The sequence below is a fragment of the Coregonus lavaretus genome (assembly GCF_964263955.1).
Source record: "Coregonus lavaretus genome assembly, chromosome: 5".
In the NCBI taxonomy this organism is placed as follows: Eukaryota; Metazoa; Chordata; class Actinopteri; order Salmoniformes; family Salmonidae; genus Coregonus; species Coregonus lavaretus.
Window position 1 is genome coordinate 12,404,704 of NC_139992.1, and position 17,884 is coordinate 12,422,587.

The 17,884-nt window shown below is 42.3% G+C and overlaps 1 protein-coding gene across 2 annotated transcripts; it reads right to left on the bottom strand.

The window, feature by feature from the left end:
• Positions 1-2,697: 2,697 nt before the first annotated feature.
• LOC311128942 (ADP-ribosylation factor-like protein 5A) lies at positions 2,698-17,085 on the bottom strand. 2 transcript variants are annotated; one of them, XM_084161178.1, is made up of 6 exons: positions 16,678-17,085; positions 10,855-10,915; positions 4,703-4,850; positions 4,344-4,427; positions 3,701-3,852; positions 2,698-3,437 (listed from the first exon to the last, which is right to left on the bottom strand). In XM_084161178.1, exons 1-6 carry the CDS (start codon positions 16,721-16,723, stop codon positions 3,389-3,391), a joined length of 540 nt encoding a protein of 179 aa, XP_084017304.1. In that variant the 5' UTR covers positions 16,724-17,085; the 3' UTR covers positions 2,698-3,388. The 2 variants fall into 2 exon arrangements, with proteins under 2 accessions (XP_084017304.1, XP_084017305.1); XM_084161179.1 differs by lacking the exon at positions 10,855-10,915 and having other exon boundaries at positions 16,678-17,054.
• Between the last annotated feature and the right edge of the window lie 799 nt (positions 17,086-17,884).

Here is a 17,884-nt window from a genome sequence, read left to right on the forward strand (position 1 = left end):
GAGCCAGACCCAGCCAATCAGAATGAGTTTTTTCCCACAAAAAGTCTTTATTGCAGACATAAATACTCCTCAGCACCCCCTCAGACGATCCTGCAGGTTTAGAAGCCAGATGTGGAGGTCCTGGGATGGCGTGGTTACACGTGGTCTGCGGTTGTGAGGCCGGTTGGACGTACTGCCAAATTCTCTAATATAACGTTGGATGCGGCTTATTGTAAAGAAATTAACATTAAATTATATGGCAACAGCTCTGGTGGACATTTCTGCAGTCAGCATGCCAATTGGACGCTCCCTCAAAACTTGAGACATCTGTGGTATTGTGTTGTGTGACAAAACTGCACATTTTAGTGGCCTTTTATTGTCCCCAGCACAAGGTGCACCTGTGTAATGATCATGCTGTTCAATCAGCTTCTTGATATGCCACACCTGTCTGGTGGATGGATTACCTTGGCAAAAGAGAAATGCTCACTAACAGGGATGCAAACAGATTTGTGCTCAAAATTTGAGATAAATACGTTTTTTGTGCGTATTGAACATTTCTTGAGATCTTTTATTTCAGCTCATGAAACATGGGACCAACACTTTACATGTTGCGTTTATATTTTGTTCAGTATATATTGAAAAAAACAACCCAGCTCTTTAACTAATACATATAGTATTTTATGGTTTGCTAATGTGTAATAAGGGCTAGGGATTTAAAGAATACCTGGAATAGTATAAAGTCATCCTTCTAACCCCCCCCCCCCCCCCCCCCATAAAAAAAAGAAGAAAAAAAGTGGTTGTCTCACTTGCTATCATAAGTTGAATGCACCAATTTGTAAGTCGCTCTGGATAAGAGCGTCTGCTAAATGATGTAAATGTAAATGGGATGGAATAGAATGGATACTTTATTATACCCTATTCAACATAAATTGATACATTTGCTGTTTTGGTTGGGGATTTGGGAAGGCTGTAGATGTTATTGTAGTACACAGTAGAGGGGAGTGAAAGCTGTCCAGCAGGTTCAAATCACATTTTATTTGTCACATGCTTCATAAACAACAGGTGTAGACTAACAGTGAAACGCTTACACCAGGGGAGAAGCCAAAAGATGCGGCTTAGTTATTGAAGGAAATGACATGATGGCGGACATTAGCAGCTGCACATTGATAGCTACAGCCTCAACGCTCAATAATCCCACCACTAACTCCTGGGAAAACAACTGTCCCCATAAACACTGAGGTAAGATGTGTGTCATAGGTCATCATGACATGACTGTGCAAAGGATCCTGGCATGTTTACCAATACCATGCCAATGTGACTGTATGTGTGGTGGACATGTTTGCATTTTTCATTTATCCTTTATTTCTACAGGGTATTCTCATTGAGAAAAACATTTTTTTGCAGCATGGGACACTTCAGCATCATATGTGAGAATAGCAGAGCCGGGATGTGGTACTCACCTTTCAGATCACATCATTCGCATGTTTATGGTGTTTGACAGTGACACATTCACAACCAATGACAAGACTCCTTGTTGAAGACAGCTCGTCTGTCCACTCATAGAGACAGATAGAGGACTCTTCTTTGTATCTGTGCTATTATAGGGTCTGTGACAACATTGGCAGCGGCATTGAGGCCATCTCCATTTTGAAGTAGTCCATTTTCTTCTTCACGATTGGCTTATCCAGGTTGGACATGACTCCAACAGGGTCACCAGGAGAGATGAGCCAATGAAGTTGGAAGTCCCACCCAGTTGACTACATTAAAATGGTGGAAGCCCTCACTCTGGACAAGTGACCAATAGAATGGTGTTTCACTACTGAGTCATTTAAGGCAATACACTCCTAACTTAATACTTGTAGGTTATTCTCTTACAATTGGTCACTATTTGCTTACTATCAGTCATTGTATTCCCTTTTGATGACTAACAAACATATAAGGCAATTCTAAAATGAATCTCGCTATACCAACTAAAAGTAATCTCATTGTAAAACTGAAAGTGAGCAAATAAAGGGTACTACTGTACAAACATACTACAGTATGCAAATGTCAACTCGTGTTGAAGTGCTGTTCCGGGATGTAGTCCTTAGAAATATTGAAATCTGAACCATTATGAAAGGACATTATAACTGAACCTGGACCAGTACTTAGGGGCCACCTCACCATGTACAACCGCACAATGGGAGCGCTGGAGCTGCTCACCTCTCCTCCTGCCTGTCTGCTCACCCTTTCTAAGGGAAGATCTCAATTGCATACTCTCGTCTACTTCTCAAAACCCATTGGAGGATAAGGTCAGAGGGGCGGGACCTCTGGCTTTCTCAACCAACCTGGTTTGAGAAGGAGACGAGGAGGGCACAATTGAGATCTTTCCTATGTGACGCTAGGCAAGTGATTTCCAAAGCTTGGGATAATAAAGGATACTTGACTTGGACAAGGCTTAGGTCTGCTGCTCTCTCCTCATCCTGTCTCTGGCTGTCCCACAGACTTCTACGTGGGCTGTCCAGTGTCACTCCCTCACCGCTCCCAGCTGTGGCCATTCTTTCTCTGAACGAATGTTGAACATGAGTACAATGGTCCACACCAGAACATACTGCCCCCCAGAGGTTGGTTGAAGAATGACAATACATAAACCACATTACAAGGGTATATGAAGATAACCAGAAACATAGAGGAATATTACTTACCTGTCATCAAATAAATACACATTTACGACAAATGTAACGAACCCAAAACAGATAAAAACACTTTATTTTTTCCACTGTATTTCATATGAGCCGAGAGAGTTGGGTTTCCCCTGCTTGGGTTCTGTGACTCAGTATCTACAGCCATCATCACTTGAGGATTCGGACGCAGCAGGCACAAGGTAATGACATGTGAATGAAGGAACAGAGCGCCGTTTGGGACGCAGACATAATGTAAATACTGGACTGTACACACAGGGCAATACCACCATCTCAGACAGTATGGCAATACTGCAACAAGGCCACTCTGGGCGGGCAGGCTCACTCAAACAACTAAAGACCAGTCCTCTTAAGTCCAAGCTCACCTCCAGTCCCAGACAGTCCATATCTCTTTTAGTAGGAACACCAACCGTGCAGATTCAGAAATTCAACACACCGGAATTCTTATCAGTCTTTTGTTGAATTTTTCTTTCCAGAATGGATCCTGAAATGGTAGAGTTATTCCATTCTGGTTGTTCACAGTTCTCAGTCACAGCAGAGCAGTGTTCTGTAGTAATAAATAAACAAGCAGCAGAAAAACAACATTCTGGCAGTCTGGGTCAGGTCAGAGGCTTCATGGAGACGGCCACCCGTTAACCACCAACCAACCCCTACACCCCTAAGGACTGAAGGTGTAGAGAGAGGAGAGGAACAGCACACTTGTTTTTGTTGTTGATCAGGGTCAAAGGTCATCTGACTCGCAGTCGTGACGTCATCCACTCCAAGCCTTGGCACAACCTAAAGGTAGGGAGACAAGAGGAGAAAAAGATAATTGAATTATCAGTTTATGTGGGAATATATTTTGATACTTCACAAATGTATGTTCTTCAGACTGGCATATGCCTAGGTGAAGGATTGCCAGTGCTAACAGTGCTGGCACTATCTACAGCAGTTTTTCTGCTAATCATCCCTAAGATTGTTAGCTGACACCAATTTAGTCAATATTCGCTAGTTTTAATGAGAGGTCCGGTCCGCCAATGAGAAAATAACAAGTATCTTACCCCTCCCCAGTGAGGGCGCAGCAGGCCTGGATGTGCCACTGGTGGTCTTTGACTGATGTGAGCTGCAGGCTCTGGGAGATCTCAGCCACAGACATACAGCCCTTCACATCCTGCTTGTTAGCAAAGATCAGCAGGCCCGCCTTCTTCAGGTCCTGACGAGAGAGAGGGAGAGGAAGGGGTTGGAATTTAACACACCTTTAACTTCAACTATGGAGTACTACAGGGATGGAGGAGAAGGAATGGTGAATGGTACAAGGAGGGTAGAGGAGGAGGATAAGGAGAAAGAAAGCAAGAGGTGCCCATATGCTCCTAGACCAGGGGTGTCAAACTCATTCCACGGAGGGCCGAGTGTCTGCAGATTTTTTGTTTTTCTTTTCAATTAAGACCTAGACAACCAGGTGAGGGGAGTTCCTTTCTAATTAGTGACCTTAATTCATCAATCAAGTACAAGGATGGAGTGAAAAACCTGCAGACGCTCGGCCCTCCGTGGAATGAGTTTGACAGGTGTGTCATAGACCATCATTGACATAGGCTGCTGCCATGTCTTCTGCTGTGGGTTGTACTGAACTCATACCATCTTCACCCACACATATTGTCATGCGTCCGCTCATATAAAACATGAACAAGAAGACCAATAACTCACTTCATGTGCAAGCATTCTGTAGAGCTCCTCTTTGGTGACAGAGATTCTCTCTCTGTCGGTGCTGTCCACCACTACGATCACAAACTGGAGAGAAAGATTGGGAGAGACATAAGTTAGGACAGTAAAAAAGACAGCTGGTAACAGTTTACATTAAGTTGCTCTTATACCTAAGTAATAACACTGTAATTACACTAGAAACATTGTATTAACCAGTTTAATATTTTAGAATGCTCATTGTAATTACATAGCAATATTGTTGAGTAGTTTGTGTTACATGTTACCACACAGCCTAATTATTTATTTATTTGAAGTAAAAAATAAAATAAGAAATGCCATCCAGCCACAATACGTGGTCTGACCTCTGTGTTTGTGTAGTACGTGTTCCAGGAGGATCTCAGTGACTCCTGCCCTCCAATGTCCCACATCAGGAAGTGAGTGTTGTTTACCACCAGCTCCTCCACGTTGCTGCCTATTGTAGGAGAGGTGTGCACCACCTCGTTCATAGAACTGCAAACACAAGAGGTTCTCAATCTCAATTCAAAATAATAAAGTCAGATAGAATTCTGGTAGGAATGAGAATGAGGTTCTCCAGAGTTCACTTCACTTTGTAATCTATGCCCCATTGTATCACATTCTTCCATGAACTGTGGGTTAACCAAAACCTAGCCCAATACTGGACAAAAGGAGCCTAAAGTTACTCCTTGTAGTCCAAGGACCTTACATGCTAGGCTGCCACGGGATGGCAGGTAGCCTAGCGGTTAGAGAGGCGAGCTAGCAACCGGAGGGTTGGCAGTTTGAAAAAATATCTGGTGATATCAGGGTTTCCGTTAGGAAAATGTGGCGCTAGAAAACGTGACCAGGAAGATTTTAATTGACTGGCCATTTGAGAAATGTACCGGACCCATATGCATTGGGTGCATAACCCATTAGGGTGTCCACCCGCAGAGCTCAGAATGACAGAAATTACATTTAGATTATGGTAATGCGTTTTAACAGAACATGCAACCCATGTAATGAAGCAGCCAATAAAACGTCATTTTCAAACATATGCCAAAATGCAATTCGCAGGAAAACACCATTCTAAACAGAGCACCTAATAACGGTTCCATTTTGTGATAAGATGAAAATGTCTGTTAGAAACATCGAAAGAGGGGGAATCTAAAGATGCAAGGTTGCGAATATGACTAGGCTTGTGCCTTTGGCTTCTTGACAATGAAAAAAAGTTAATATGAAAACAACTAGAACAGGAGATAAATGGCATAGCGGTGGGTCCATTCGGTGGGTCCAATCCAGAATGGCTCAGCTGTCTCCCACCAATTATTGCGCATTCTATGATGATAATACATTAAAAAATATATAAATTCCCCATTACATACACTACCGTTCAAAAGTTTGGGGTCACTTAGAAATGTCCTTGTTTTCAAAAGAAAAGCTAATTTTTTGTCCGTTAAAATAACATCAAATTGATCAGAAATACAGTGTAGATATTGTTCATGTTGTAAATGGCTATTGTAGCTGGAAACGGCTGATTTTTTATGGAATATCTACATAGGCGTACAGAGGCCCATTATCAGCAACCATCAGTCCTGTGTTCCAACGGCACATTGTGTTTGCTAATCCAAGTTTATCGTTTGAAAAGGCTAATTGATCATTAGAAAACCCTTTTGCAATTATGTTAGCACAGCTGAAAACTGTTGTGCTGATTAAAGAAGCAATAAAACTGGCCTTCTTGAGACTAGTTGAGTATCTGAAGCATCAGCAATTGTGGGTTCGATTACAGGATCAAAATGGCCAGAAACAAATAACTTTCTTCTGAAACTCGTCAGTCTATTCTTGTTCTGAGAAATGAAGGCTATTCCATGCGAGAAATTGCCAAGAAACTGAAGATCTCGTACAATGCTGTGTACTACTCCCTTCACAGAACAGCGCAAACTGCCTCTAACCAGAATAGAAAGAGGATTGGGAGACCCTGTTGCACAACTGAGCAAGAGGACAAATACATTAGTGTCTAGTTTGAGAAACAGGCACCTCACAAGTCTTCAACTGGCAGCTTCATTAAATAGTACCCGCAAAACACCAGTCTCAACATCAACAGTGAAGAGGCAACTCCGGGATGCTGACCTAGGCAGAGTTGCAAAGAAAAAGTCCAGTGCCTGTGTTCTTTTGCCCATCTTAATCTTTTCTTTTTATTGGCCAGTCTGAGAAATGGCTTTTTCTTTGCAACTCTGCCTAGGTCAGCATCCCGGAAGTCAACTAAAACTGGTTTTTAGGAGAGAGAGAAAAAAAAAAAGGAGAAAAAAAGAAAATAAATATCAGTTACACAGTTGACCTTCTGGGACCAACAAAATGTCCCCAGTTGGTCAAATTGTTGTTTGTTTACTATTCTTGTGGTGACTTCTGGTCCCCACAATAATAGTTAAACACGTACACACACACACACACACACACACACACACACACACATAATATATACAGTGCATTCGGAAAGTATTCAGACTCATTGACATTTTCCACATTTTATTATGTTACAGCCTTATTCTAAAATTGATTAAAAAATAAAAAAAATCTCAATCTACACACAATACCCCATAATGACAAAGCAAAAACAGGTTTTTAATTATTTTTGTACGTTTATAAAATAATAAAAACGGAACTATCACATTTACATAAGTATTCAGACCCTTTACTCAGTACTTTGTTTAAGCACCTTTGGCAGCGATTACAGCCTCGAGTCTTCTTGAGTATGACGCTACAAGCTTGACACACCTGTATTTGGGGAGTTCCTCCCATTTTTCTTTGCAGATCCTCTCAAGCTCTGTCAGGTTGGATGGGGAGTGTTGCTGCACAGCTATCTTCAGGTCTCTACAGAGATGTTCGATCGGGTTCAAGTCCGGGCTCTGGCTGGGCCACTCAAGGACATTCAGAGACTTGACCCAAAGCCATCCTGCGTTGTCTTGGCTGTGTGCTTAGGGTTGTTGTCCTGTTGGAAGGTGAACCTTTGCCCAAGGCTGAGGTCCAGAGCGCTCTGGAGCAGGTTTTCATCAAGGAACTCTCTGTACTTTGCTCCGTTCATCTTTCCCTTGATCCTGACTAGTCTCCCAGTCCCTGCTGCTGAAAAACATCCTCACAGCATGATGCTATCACCACCATGCTTCACCGTAGGGATGGTGCCAGGTTTCCTCCAGACGTGACGCTTGGCATTCAGGCCAAATAGTTCAATCTCGGTTTTCATCAGACCAGATAATCTTGTTTCTCATGGTTTGAGAGTCTTTAACTCCAAGTGGGCTGTCATGTGCCTTTTACTGAGGAGTGTCTTCCGTCTGGCCACTCTACCATAAAGGCCTGCTTGGTGGAATACTGCAGAGATGGGAGAACCTTCCAGAAGGACAACCATCTCCACAGAGGAACTCTAGAGCGACCATCGGGTTCTTGGGTCACCTCCCTGACCCTGATTGCTCAGTTTAGCCGGGCGGCCAGCTCTAGGAAGAGTCTTCGTGGTTTCAAACTTCTTCCATTTAAGAATGATGGAGGCCACTGTTCTTGGGGACCTTCAATACATGTCGGTTGTTTTGACCTTCTTAAAACAATTCCATATAGCTTAGTAGAACCCCCCTCCCCAGGCTTAGACAGGGTTTAGACTGTTTAGTACCAAAAATAAGGGGTTAAATACATGTAGGCTAAAAAATAAAATAATACTTTTTTTTCCTGATCTTTATTATATCTCTCAGATATTGGACAGACACTTCGGAGCAAACTTCCTTTTGATTTTTCTTTGGGACTATCTGTTGTTCCACGTAGTGAATCTGTTATTCAATGCGTTTGTTTGGGCTAATAGCAGTAAGGCCAAAATTAATTTAATCAAATATTAAATTTTTTATATATTAAGGGGTCTTAAAATTCCAAATCAAATAGCTAAATAATCATTGGTATGACCTTCTTAAAACAATTCCATATAGCTTAGTAGAACCCCCTCCCCCATCTTAGACTCTTGTGGATTAAAAGCGAAAGTTAAATTTCGGTTGGACCTTGCATGCAAATGACCAATAAAGTTAATGTTCTGTTTAAAGGCGAATTGGCTCCGGAAGCCAAAACATCCAGATACTATATCACATCAAAATCATTTCACAAATGTAAAACATACAATTACTGTACACTGTTTTAACACAGTTGCAGCCAACAGTATTTTTCAGTGATAACACGTTTGTGGCGTCCGTCTTTCATTTACATACAGGTGTTCGGAGACGCAGATAGCTAATTAGCACAGGTAGTCAACTCGGTCTTCCATCTGTTTTCCATATCCATGCGCTGTAACATGGAGATATGGCAGTGTGGGAACACTAACCCTATAAAAAGGTGTGTATCAATTTAACCTTATTATTATTTGTATTTTAATTTATTATGGATCCCCATTAGCTGATGCCAAGGCAGCAGCTACTCTTCCTGGGGTCCAGCAGCATAAGACAGTTATATACAGTTTAAAATACTACATGACATTACATTTCATAACACCTTAGGCCACCACTCCACCCCACATATTTACAATACAACATCCATGTGCAAGTGTGTGTAGAGTGCATGTCTTATCATGTGTATGTGTGTCTGTGCCTGTGTGTCTCTTCACAGAAAGGTAAGGTCCTTATGCTTCCAAAACCATACCGCAAGCGATGCGTGTTAATGTTCAGACCGAGCGTTGTGGCTCTTAACAGAACTCCCCCTACAGAAGACGCCTTCGTCCAATGACACTTATGTGTAATATAATGGAACTGAGAGTCATGATCAAAGGCTAACCAAAACCTTGCTTTGAAGCATTTAAGTTAAGGTCACCATTTCTCATTTAGCAGAAAAAAACCTTATGAAGTCCTAATCCCCCCTAGTTGTGACAGGAAATTAGTCTACCGTCACAACTCATTATCATAACTAATTATCCCTGCTGGATAGTGGTGCACGGTATACCGAAACGTTGGTCCTTTTACGATACTAGAACATGACAAATGGTTCAGTACTAGAATTTACTTACTTTCGGTACTTCTGTCAAATGTGTCTCACAGATTAACTCTCATACTCTGTCTATCAGCGCAGCTGATATCCCCCTTATAGCGTGAAGCGCACAGTGCCTGCTCCACTTATTCACTGCTAGCCTGCACTTGGAGTCTGGGCTGCATGTTAGCGCCACACGCACGCTGCACAGAAGTTAACATACTTGAATAATGCAACACGACATGTAGAAATATTGAAACTGGTAATTACTGTTCGCAAAACAATGTCCATACAGGCTAGAACACTTTACAATGCAAAAAACTTTCCTTGTTAACTTACAGCTGAAGCTAAAATCAATTCACAACACTATTACTTTGTTTGTGATAATATACAAACCATAATGCAAAATATGCTGATTTCATAGCTAACTGCCACCCAAAACTTTATTCATTCCCTTGAAATCGGTCTCTCCATCAGCCAACGATTATCGATTGCCTCAGCAAACTGACTGTGTGTGTGTGTGTGAGAGAATAAGACTCCGACGAGATGCCCCCCTCTTGCCTCGCAAATGACAACATTACTGGTTAAAGAGAGCGCACCATTTAAAAAAAGAAGCTATTTCTATGCAAATGTTGTTGATCAGTACAATAAAATAAGTCCCAAATCGAAGGGAAAGAGATTGTCATCTGTAGTCCCATGAAATCAGCCAAAACAAGCTCAATAACTCAATGCACACACACTCATATTGAATATGCATTCACCTGTATTGTGAATAGGCCTAGGCTACATCAATATAAATGTACCATTCAAATAAATGATTACCATGATGTTGTTATGTAGTTAGATTGTTTTTACCAAAGTCAAATTGAATGTATGATTGTATAATTGATTAATTAATGCATACATGGCTGTCTAAAAACATTCTAATGTAATGATATTGAACTCAAAAGATGCCCAACTATTGAACAGAGCAGTAACTGAGTTTATCTGTCTGGATCAAGTGCCATTGTGTAACTTTGGCTAATATACCTTCTTTTTTTTACTGTGATATCGTTTTGGTATCAAGCATCGTGATGGCATCGAGTGTCATGATACTAAACCTAGTACCAAAGTCAAAATGTGGGTATCGTGACAAGACTACTGCTGGATGTGACCACAATTCCCCACCCCCTAATCAAGCCTGCTTCAGGGCATCAGAGGAGGAGAACAGCATGGCGGAGCAGAGTGCTGAGGGTGAAAGCGTGAAGGCTATTCTTGACTGACTTTCAGCAGACTGTTATAGGCGTGGCCTACATGCAGCCCACCGGAGTTGGATGTGACCTATACTCGCCAGCCTCTGTTGAAGACCATTGTCCAACCCAATAACTACATGTAGGCCTAGGCTGACTTTTGTTTTAGGTTTTAGAGTCTTTGAGATTATCTGTATAATGGAAAGCGCTACATAAATTACATCTATTATTATTACTGTTGTTGTTGCACTCTTTTCCCTTTCATCCTCTTTACTTACTTAAAAAAGGTACAATAGGCTACTTACAACTGGTAAAGAATGGTGGTCTTCCCTGCATTGTCCAGGCCCACAATAATAACCTTGTGCTCTGAAATAAAAAAAAAAAACAGTGAGAAGAAATACGTTTTACAAACACGTTCAAATAATCACAAGACAATATAAACTTCAGAAATAAGTCTGACTTCAATGCCCAGTGGCTGACCTACGAACCCAATAGGGAGCAGCACAATGGAGTCATTTTGTTCTGAAACACTGTGGATATTTGTTCTTCAGATCTCCACAACACAGCCATAAACTAAACAAGGCATTCTTTATAGGAGCTGAGAGACTTAGACTTCAGTGACAAACTGCCATGTTTCACACATATTCACACTGGTCTCTCGCTGCTCTCCCCCTCTCTGAGACATGGCAGAGCCAGCGGACACACACACACACACACACACACACTAGGGTGAGTGGTCAGTGCTGTGCTTGCTCAGGATGAAAGCAGCAGCTGTTGGTAATGGATGGCACACACAGAACGGATACTGAGCCTCCTGCTCAGCTGAACACAGAACTGATACTGAGCCACCTGCTCAGCTGAACACAGAACGGATACTGAGCCACCTGCTCAGCTGAACACAGAAGGGATACTGAGCCACCTGCTCAGCTGAACACAGAACGGATACTGAGCCACCTGCTTAGCTGAACACAGAACGGATACTGAGCCACCTGCTCAGCTGAACACAGAACGGATACTGAGCCACCTGCTCAGCTGAACACAGAACGGATACTGAACCACCTGCTCAACTGAACGGATACTGAACCACCTGCTCAACTGAACAAAGCCGAAGCCATCTGCAATCAAACATACAGCTCCATGTAAACACTGTCACTGACAAATAAACACCAACAGGACACACTGGACCAAAACAAAGAGAGGATACCTCTTAGCACATACACTAGACTACAATGATGTTAGCATGGTGCTAGCTGACACTAGACTATACATTACATTACACCTGTGAAGTTAGTCTAGTCCTCATGAGTATGAATGAAGAAGGTACATGGCCTATACAAAACTAGCCTCGTACAAACCATCCTGATCTCGCAAGCTTACATTCTGTATCCGTGTAGCGAAACAGAATTTAAGCTTGCGAGATCATCAGGCTGGTTCGTACAAAGCCATCAGGATGGTTCGTACAAGGCCAATACAAAACCACACCTTGACTGGAATTCAAGAAATGTACAGTATGACTAGAGAATCCAGTCAGATATGGGCATAGGGCACAGCAGGCCGAGCAAAAATATTACTAATAAACTGAAACAATATCCACTCCCCTTTTGAAAGCCACAGGCAGGAGTAGGCTGTGTATATTTGGATTGGATCTAGAGCTAGGCCTACTCAATACTCACTCCTATCTTCCTTACTCATGCCCATATCGACATACAGTGGGGAGAACAAGTATTTGATACACTGCCGATTTTGCAGGTTTTTCTACTTACAAAGCACGTAGAGGTCTGTCATTTTTATCATAGGTACACTTCAACTGTGCGAGACGGAATCTAAAACAAAAATCCACAAAATCACATTGTATGATTTTTAAGTAATTAATTTGCATTTTATTGCATGACATAAGTATTTGATACATCAGAAAAGCAGAACTTAATATTTGGTACAGAAACCTTTGTTTGCAATTACAGATATCATACGTTTCCCTTAGGTCTTGACCAGGTTTGCACACACTGCAGCAGGGATTTTGGCCCACTCCTCCATACAGACCTTCTCCAGATCCTTCATGTTTCGTAACAGTCGCTGGGCAATACGGACTTTCAGCTCCCTCCAAAGATTTTCTATTGGGTTCAGGTCTGGAGACTGGCTAGGCCACTCCAGGACCTTGAGATGCTTCTTACGGAGCCACTCCTTAGTTGCCCTGGCTGTGTGTTTCGGGTCGTTGTCATGCTGGAAGACCCAGCCATGACCCATCTTCAATGCTCTTACTGAAGGAAGGAGGTTGTTGGCCAAGATCTCACGATACATGGCCCCATCCATCCTCCCCTCAATACGGTGCAGTCGTCCTGTCCCCTTTGCAGAAAAGCATCCCCAAAGAATGATGTTTCCACCTCCATGCTTCACGGTTGGGATGGTGTTCTTGGGGTTGTACTCATCCTTCTTCCTCCAAACACGGCGAGTGGAGTTTAGACCAAAAAGCTATATTTTTGTCTCATCAGACCACATGACCTTCTCCCATTCCTCCTCTGGATCATCCAGATGGTCATTGGCAAACTTCAGACGGGCCTGGACATGTGCTGGCTTGAGCAGGGGGAACTTGCGTGCGCTGCAGGATTTTAATCCATGACGGCGTAGTGTGTTACTAATGGTTTTCTTTGAGACTGTGGTCCCAGCTCTCTTCAGGTCATTGACCAGGTCCTGCCGTGTAGTTCTGGGCTGATCCCTCACCTTCCTCATGATCATTGAGATCTTGCATGGAGCCCCAGACCGAGGGTGATTGACCGTCATCTTGAATTTCTTCCATTTTCTAATAATTGCGCCAACAGTTGTTGCCTTCTCACTAAGCTGCTTGCCTATTGTCCTGTAGCCCATCCCAGCCTTGTGCAGTTCTACAATTTTATCCCTGATGTCCTTACACAGCTCTCTGGTCTTGGCCATTGTGGAGAGGTTGAAGTCTGTTTGATTGAGTGTGTGGACAGGTGTCTTTTATACAGGTAACGAGTTCAAACAGGTGCAGTTAATATAGGTAATGAGTGGAGAACAGGAGAGCTTCTTAAAGAAAAACTAACAGGTCTGTGAGAGCCGGAATTCTTACTGGTTGGTAGGTGATCAAATACTTATGTCATGCAATAAAATGCAAATTAATTACTTAAAAATCATTCAATGTGATTTTCTGGATTTTTGTTTTAGATTCCGTCTCTCACAGTTGAAGTGTACCTATGATAAAAATTACAGACCTCTACATGCTTTGTAAGTAGGAAAACCTGCAAAATCGGCAGTGTATCAAATACTTGTTCTCCCCACTGTATGTAGCCTAATCATGTGACTGACAAGGAAATGCTGGTTGAGCAGCACAGCAATTACAGAAGTGAATGTCCTTTCTTCACAATCCCCAAAATACCCTGACACACAATGCAGAAATGAGAGGAAGCCTCAAGAACAACTAGAGCCGTGATAGTTTCTGGGCCATAAGGTTAAAGAGTCATTTCTCTTCCCGTCTCTAGCTACACGTTTTTTTGGCAGGCCTGCTATGACATTATGTAGACACTTGTTTTGGTGGGAATTATCTAGGCAGACACTAGGGCTGGGAATTGCCAGGGACAATAAGATATTATCACAATACTGTGGTGCCATATGTCTGCTGCAGAGGGTCAAGAGACAGCCAGGAGAAAACTAGTTTTGATCAGTCATGGAAATAAAAGTGCCGAAAACTAATTTATTTAAAAAAGGAGATGGAGGAAAAGCTTTGAAGGAAAAATACTGGAGTTTTGGTGCAGGTACTGCCAACGAGCGCAAAAATATTATTGCGATATTGTCAAAGCGATACGATATATCGGCAAAAATAATATCCCAATATGTAACTGCATCGATTTTCTTTCCACCATCACTAGCAGACACTGACCTGTTTTGAACCTGAAACAAACAGAGAGCAAACCTTACTAGGAGAGCTTTTTTTGCAGCCACTGCAAAATGCAGATTGCACAGCGCACACACCTGTCACCTGAGTTTGAGATCACCAGTTAGTCTTGCGTAAACTAATGCATAAGATCTTGTCTCAGTTGCAAAGGTCGCTCAGGTGTTTTAGGCTGTGTGTAGCAGTTAAAAATGGGTGCACACTCTATTCACTGTAAAGAACCATTGTAACTGGTGTTGTACTAGTCTATTTGATTTGTCCTTCTTTTTTAAACTGCCACAGCCCACATTGAGAAAAATATTTGAAATGACTGTTTGACTACTACTGACACTGTGGCATAAACTGAACGCCTCTTGCGCCATGGGCTTTATGACACGTGGAACACTGTTGCTTGTGGACAACTACCAATCAAAGCCTTCCCCAGACACTGGACATAACCAATTACAATAGGCCTGTGTGAGAGGACAAGGTCTTTATATTAAAAATAAAGACATTGTGAGAGGAGAGTCCAATGAAACTAGCCTAGGTTTTTAAGAGACAATTCAGCTACAGTATCGCTCTGACTGAACCAATATGAAGCCGCTCAGAAATGGGTCATGCTGTATGCCTGTAACAAGAGTTACACTGACAGTGAAGAAACTGGGTCAATAGTTTTGTTGACAACACTGATATTTCACCTTTTCAGCAGCCTTGAAACTAGGGCTGGGAATTGCCTGGGACCTCACGATACGATATTATTAATATTGCGATATTGTCGATACATCGTCAAAAATAATATCCCAATATGTAACTGTATCGATTTTTTCCCCCATCACTACTTGAAACGCATAAAAAGCTCTTAATGACGGGACATGCTTGGGTGGGAGGTATGCCCGTCTCTAACCTAACAGGCGTAAAAAGATGCCTGATACAAGCCTAGTACAACAGAACAGGAGTCGTCGTCGTCATTCAGAATGAGTCATTGCTTCACGTTCATCCATAGGTAAACACATTCTGATGTGGCACTGCCTGCATGTTGCGATAGGAGTGAACAGTGAACCACTAAAGTGAAGCTTTTAGGTTTTAATATCTGTTATTGTTTATGTATTCGACCTTGATTTGACTAGGCAAACAAGCCTTTACCACACAGTCAGTGACCCCCTGAGAATAGGCCCACATATAACATAAAACCAAGCGGCCCAGAGAAATAACTTTCCATAGGAGCACTCTTCTGCCCTCGGGTCTCATGTTACGGGTTCGCACAGATCTGTTTACAGATCTAGTTAGTTCATGATTCAGCGGGGAGGGAATGATTACATGTTCAACTGATTCACTAAAGAGGACGTTCAGCACAGCTCTTAGCTGACCATCTGTGAGGGGAAAATGCTGCATCAAAGGCCAGTAGCTGGGCTAACGCTCAAATTTGATACTCAAGTTCCATTTTACTCTCCTGTGATCCTGAACTTTACCAAATGTCAGCCCAATGTCCCAACAGACTCCAATAGTTCGGGTCCAGAAGCCAAGGCTCTCTGAACATTGCAGTACTGACAATATACAAAACACATGCTGATATCATTGAATATAGCTAGCTAGCTAGCTATTACACCAGTGGAGGCTGCTGAGAGGAGGACGGCTCATAATAATGGCTGGAACAGAGCAAATGGAATTATACTATTCCACTACAGCCATTACAACGAGCCCGTCCTCCCCAATTAAGGTGCCACCAACCTCCTGGTTATTACACTACAGTACTGTGTGGACGGCAGGTTGCCTAGCGATTAGAGCGTTGGGCCAGTAACCGAAAGGTCGCTAGTTCCCCGAGCTGACAAGGTGAAAAAACTGTCGATGTGCCCTTCAAATCAAATTACACACATTTGCAGATGTTATCGCAGGTACAGCGAAACCCTAATTGCTCCAGGGTCGCCGTTGATAATGGCAGGCCCTTGCCGTGACCCCCCTCTCAGAGGGTGGCGTCTCAGTCAGAGGAAGTTGGGATATGAAAAAAACAATTATTATAATTACTTTACAGCAACAAAAATCTATGATGCAATAGCAAGCAAGCTAGTTAGCTATCAGCTTTGTAAACACTGGAACAGGCTTGGCTGTTGGCTAACAGCTGGACTAGCTAGATAACATTAACTCAGCTGGATACTAGTTACCCACTGAATACGTTAGCCGCTAGCAAACGTGCTACACTAACTACATCTCTACACACTCGACGTCAACGATAGAATGTCCGACATACCTTGATGATTGAAAAGCCTCCATAGTTTGGTGAAAATTATTCCCATGGCTGTTGTTGTAGAGCCTTTGGAGGCAACTAACTACGACCAATTTCGCAGTAATTTAGCTAGGTAGCTGACTGGCTAGCTTGATATCTAGCGAATTCCTGAAGATGTTGCTAACGTTAAGCAGGCAATGCAGTCACACGACCTGGCAATATTTGACGGTGAAAAAGAGACCAGTAATGTCAACGACTATTGATAAAGTTCTCATCTTTGCACGAAGGCCTTTCCTTTATGGACGAAATAGAATTATAGGACGCCGTTATTGCATTTCTAGCTAGATAATACAACGATAGCTGGTTAGCTTGCTCTGGAGTGTAGTCGTCAACACTGACGCATGCTCTCTCCACAATCAGCCCAGTGAGGATGGATTCCAGAGTGACTACCAAATCAGAGACAATTATGATGAATGAGGTTTAGGGTGATACCATATACGTTACAATACATTATGTGTGCAAAGCCCACTATCCAGTAGGACTGCATCCATAGGCACTTTAGGTCACTCATAATTTGGAGTGAGGCAATTTCAACCATACACAAAATGCCACATATTTAATAAGACCGTATCTTCAGTTCATGCAGGGTCTAACCCGGGGTTCCCAAACTTTTTCTGCACAAAACCCAATTGACACTAGAAAATGCAGGGGATCCCACGTGGAAAAATGATATTCCCTAACGCTGTGTTCATATTCACTCAATTTAAAGGTCCCGCTGGTTGTCCCAACACATAATAATTACATGAAAACACATTATAATAGTGTAAAAGGCCCTAAATTGACACTAAAAGGTTGTATCCTACACTCATTTGAAGATAAAGTTCTTAATTTGTTTGATAAGATTACAGATTTTCTCAGGGGACCCCAATTTCATAGAACTCCATAGTGTCCTGACGCCAAGTTTGGGAACCACTGGTCTAACCTGGCTCTGGGTCAAACAAACATAAATTGCACAACAAATCAATGATATTACAATTGACCACAATGCAGAAATGATGATTCACTATATCACCCACTGGGTGTGCACCGCATTGTGTTCTGTTTTTGTGAAGAGAAAATTATTTTTTGATAAGAAGGGCCAACTCAATAGCCTACATCTTAAGATAACATACAGTGGGGAAAAAAAGTATTTAGTCAGCCACCAATTGTGCAAGTTCTCCCACTTAAAAAG

Bases quoted from the DNA above. Each gene is read 5' to 3' on its own strand.
- LOC311128942 (XM_084161178.1), bottom strand. From the start codon at position 16,723: ATGGGAATAATTTTCACCAAACTATGGAGGCTTTTCAATCATCAAG. The intron at 4,851-10,854 runs GTAAGTAGCCTA...TTGTGTTTGCAG, and splicing joins ACCACCATTCTTTACCAGTT to TTCTATGAACGAGGTGGTGC. The intron at 3,853-4,343 runs GTGAGTTATTGG...CTCTCTCGTCAG, and splicing joins ACAGAATGCTTGCACATGAA to GACCTGAAGAAGGCGGGCCT.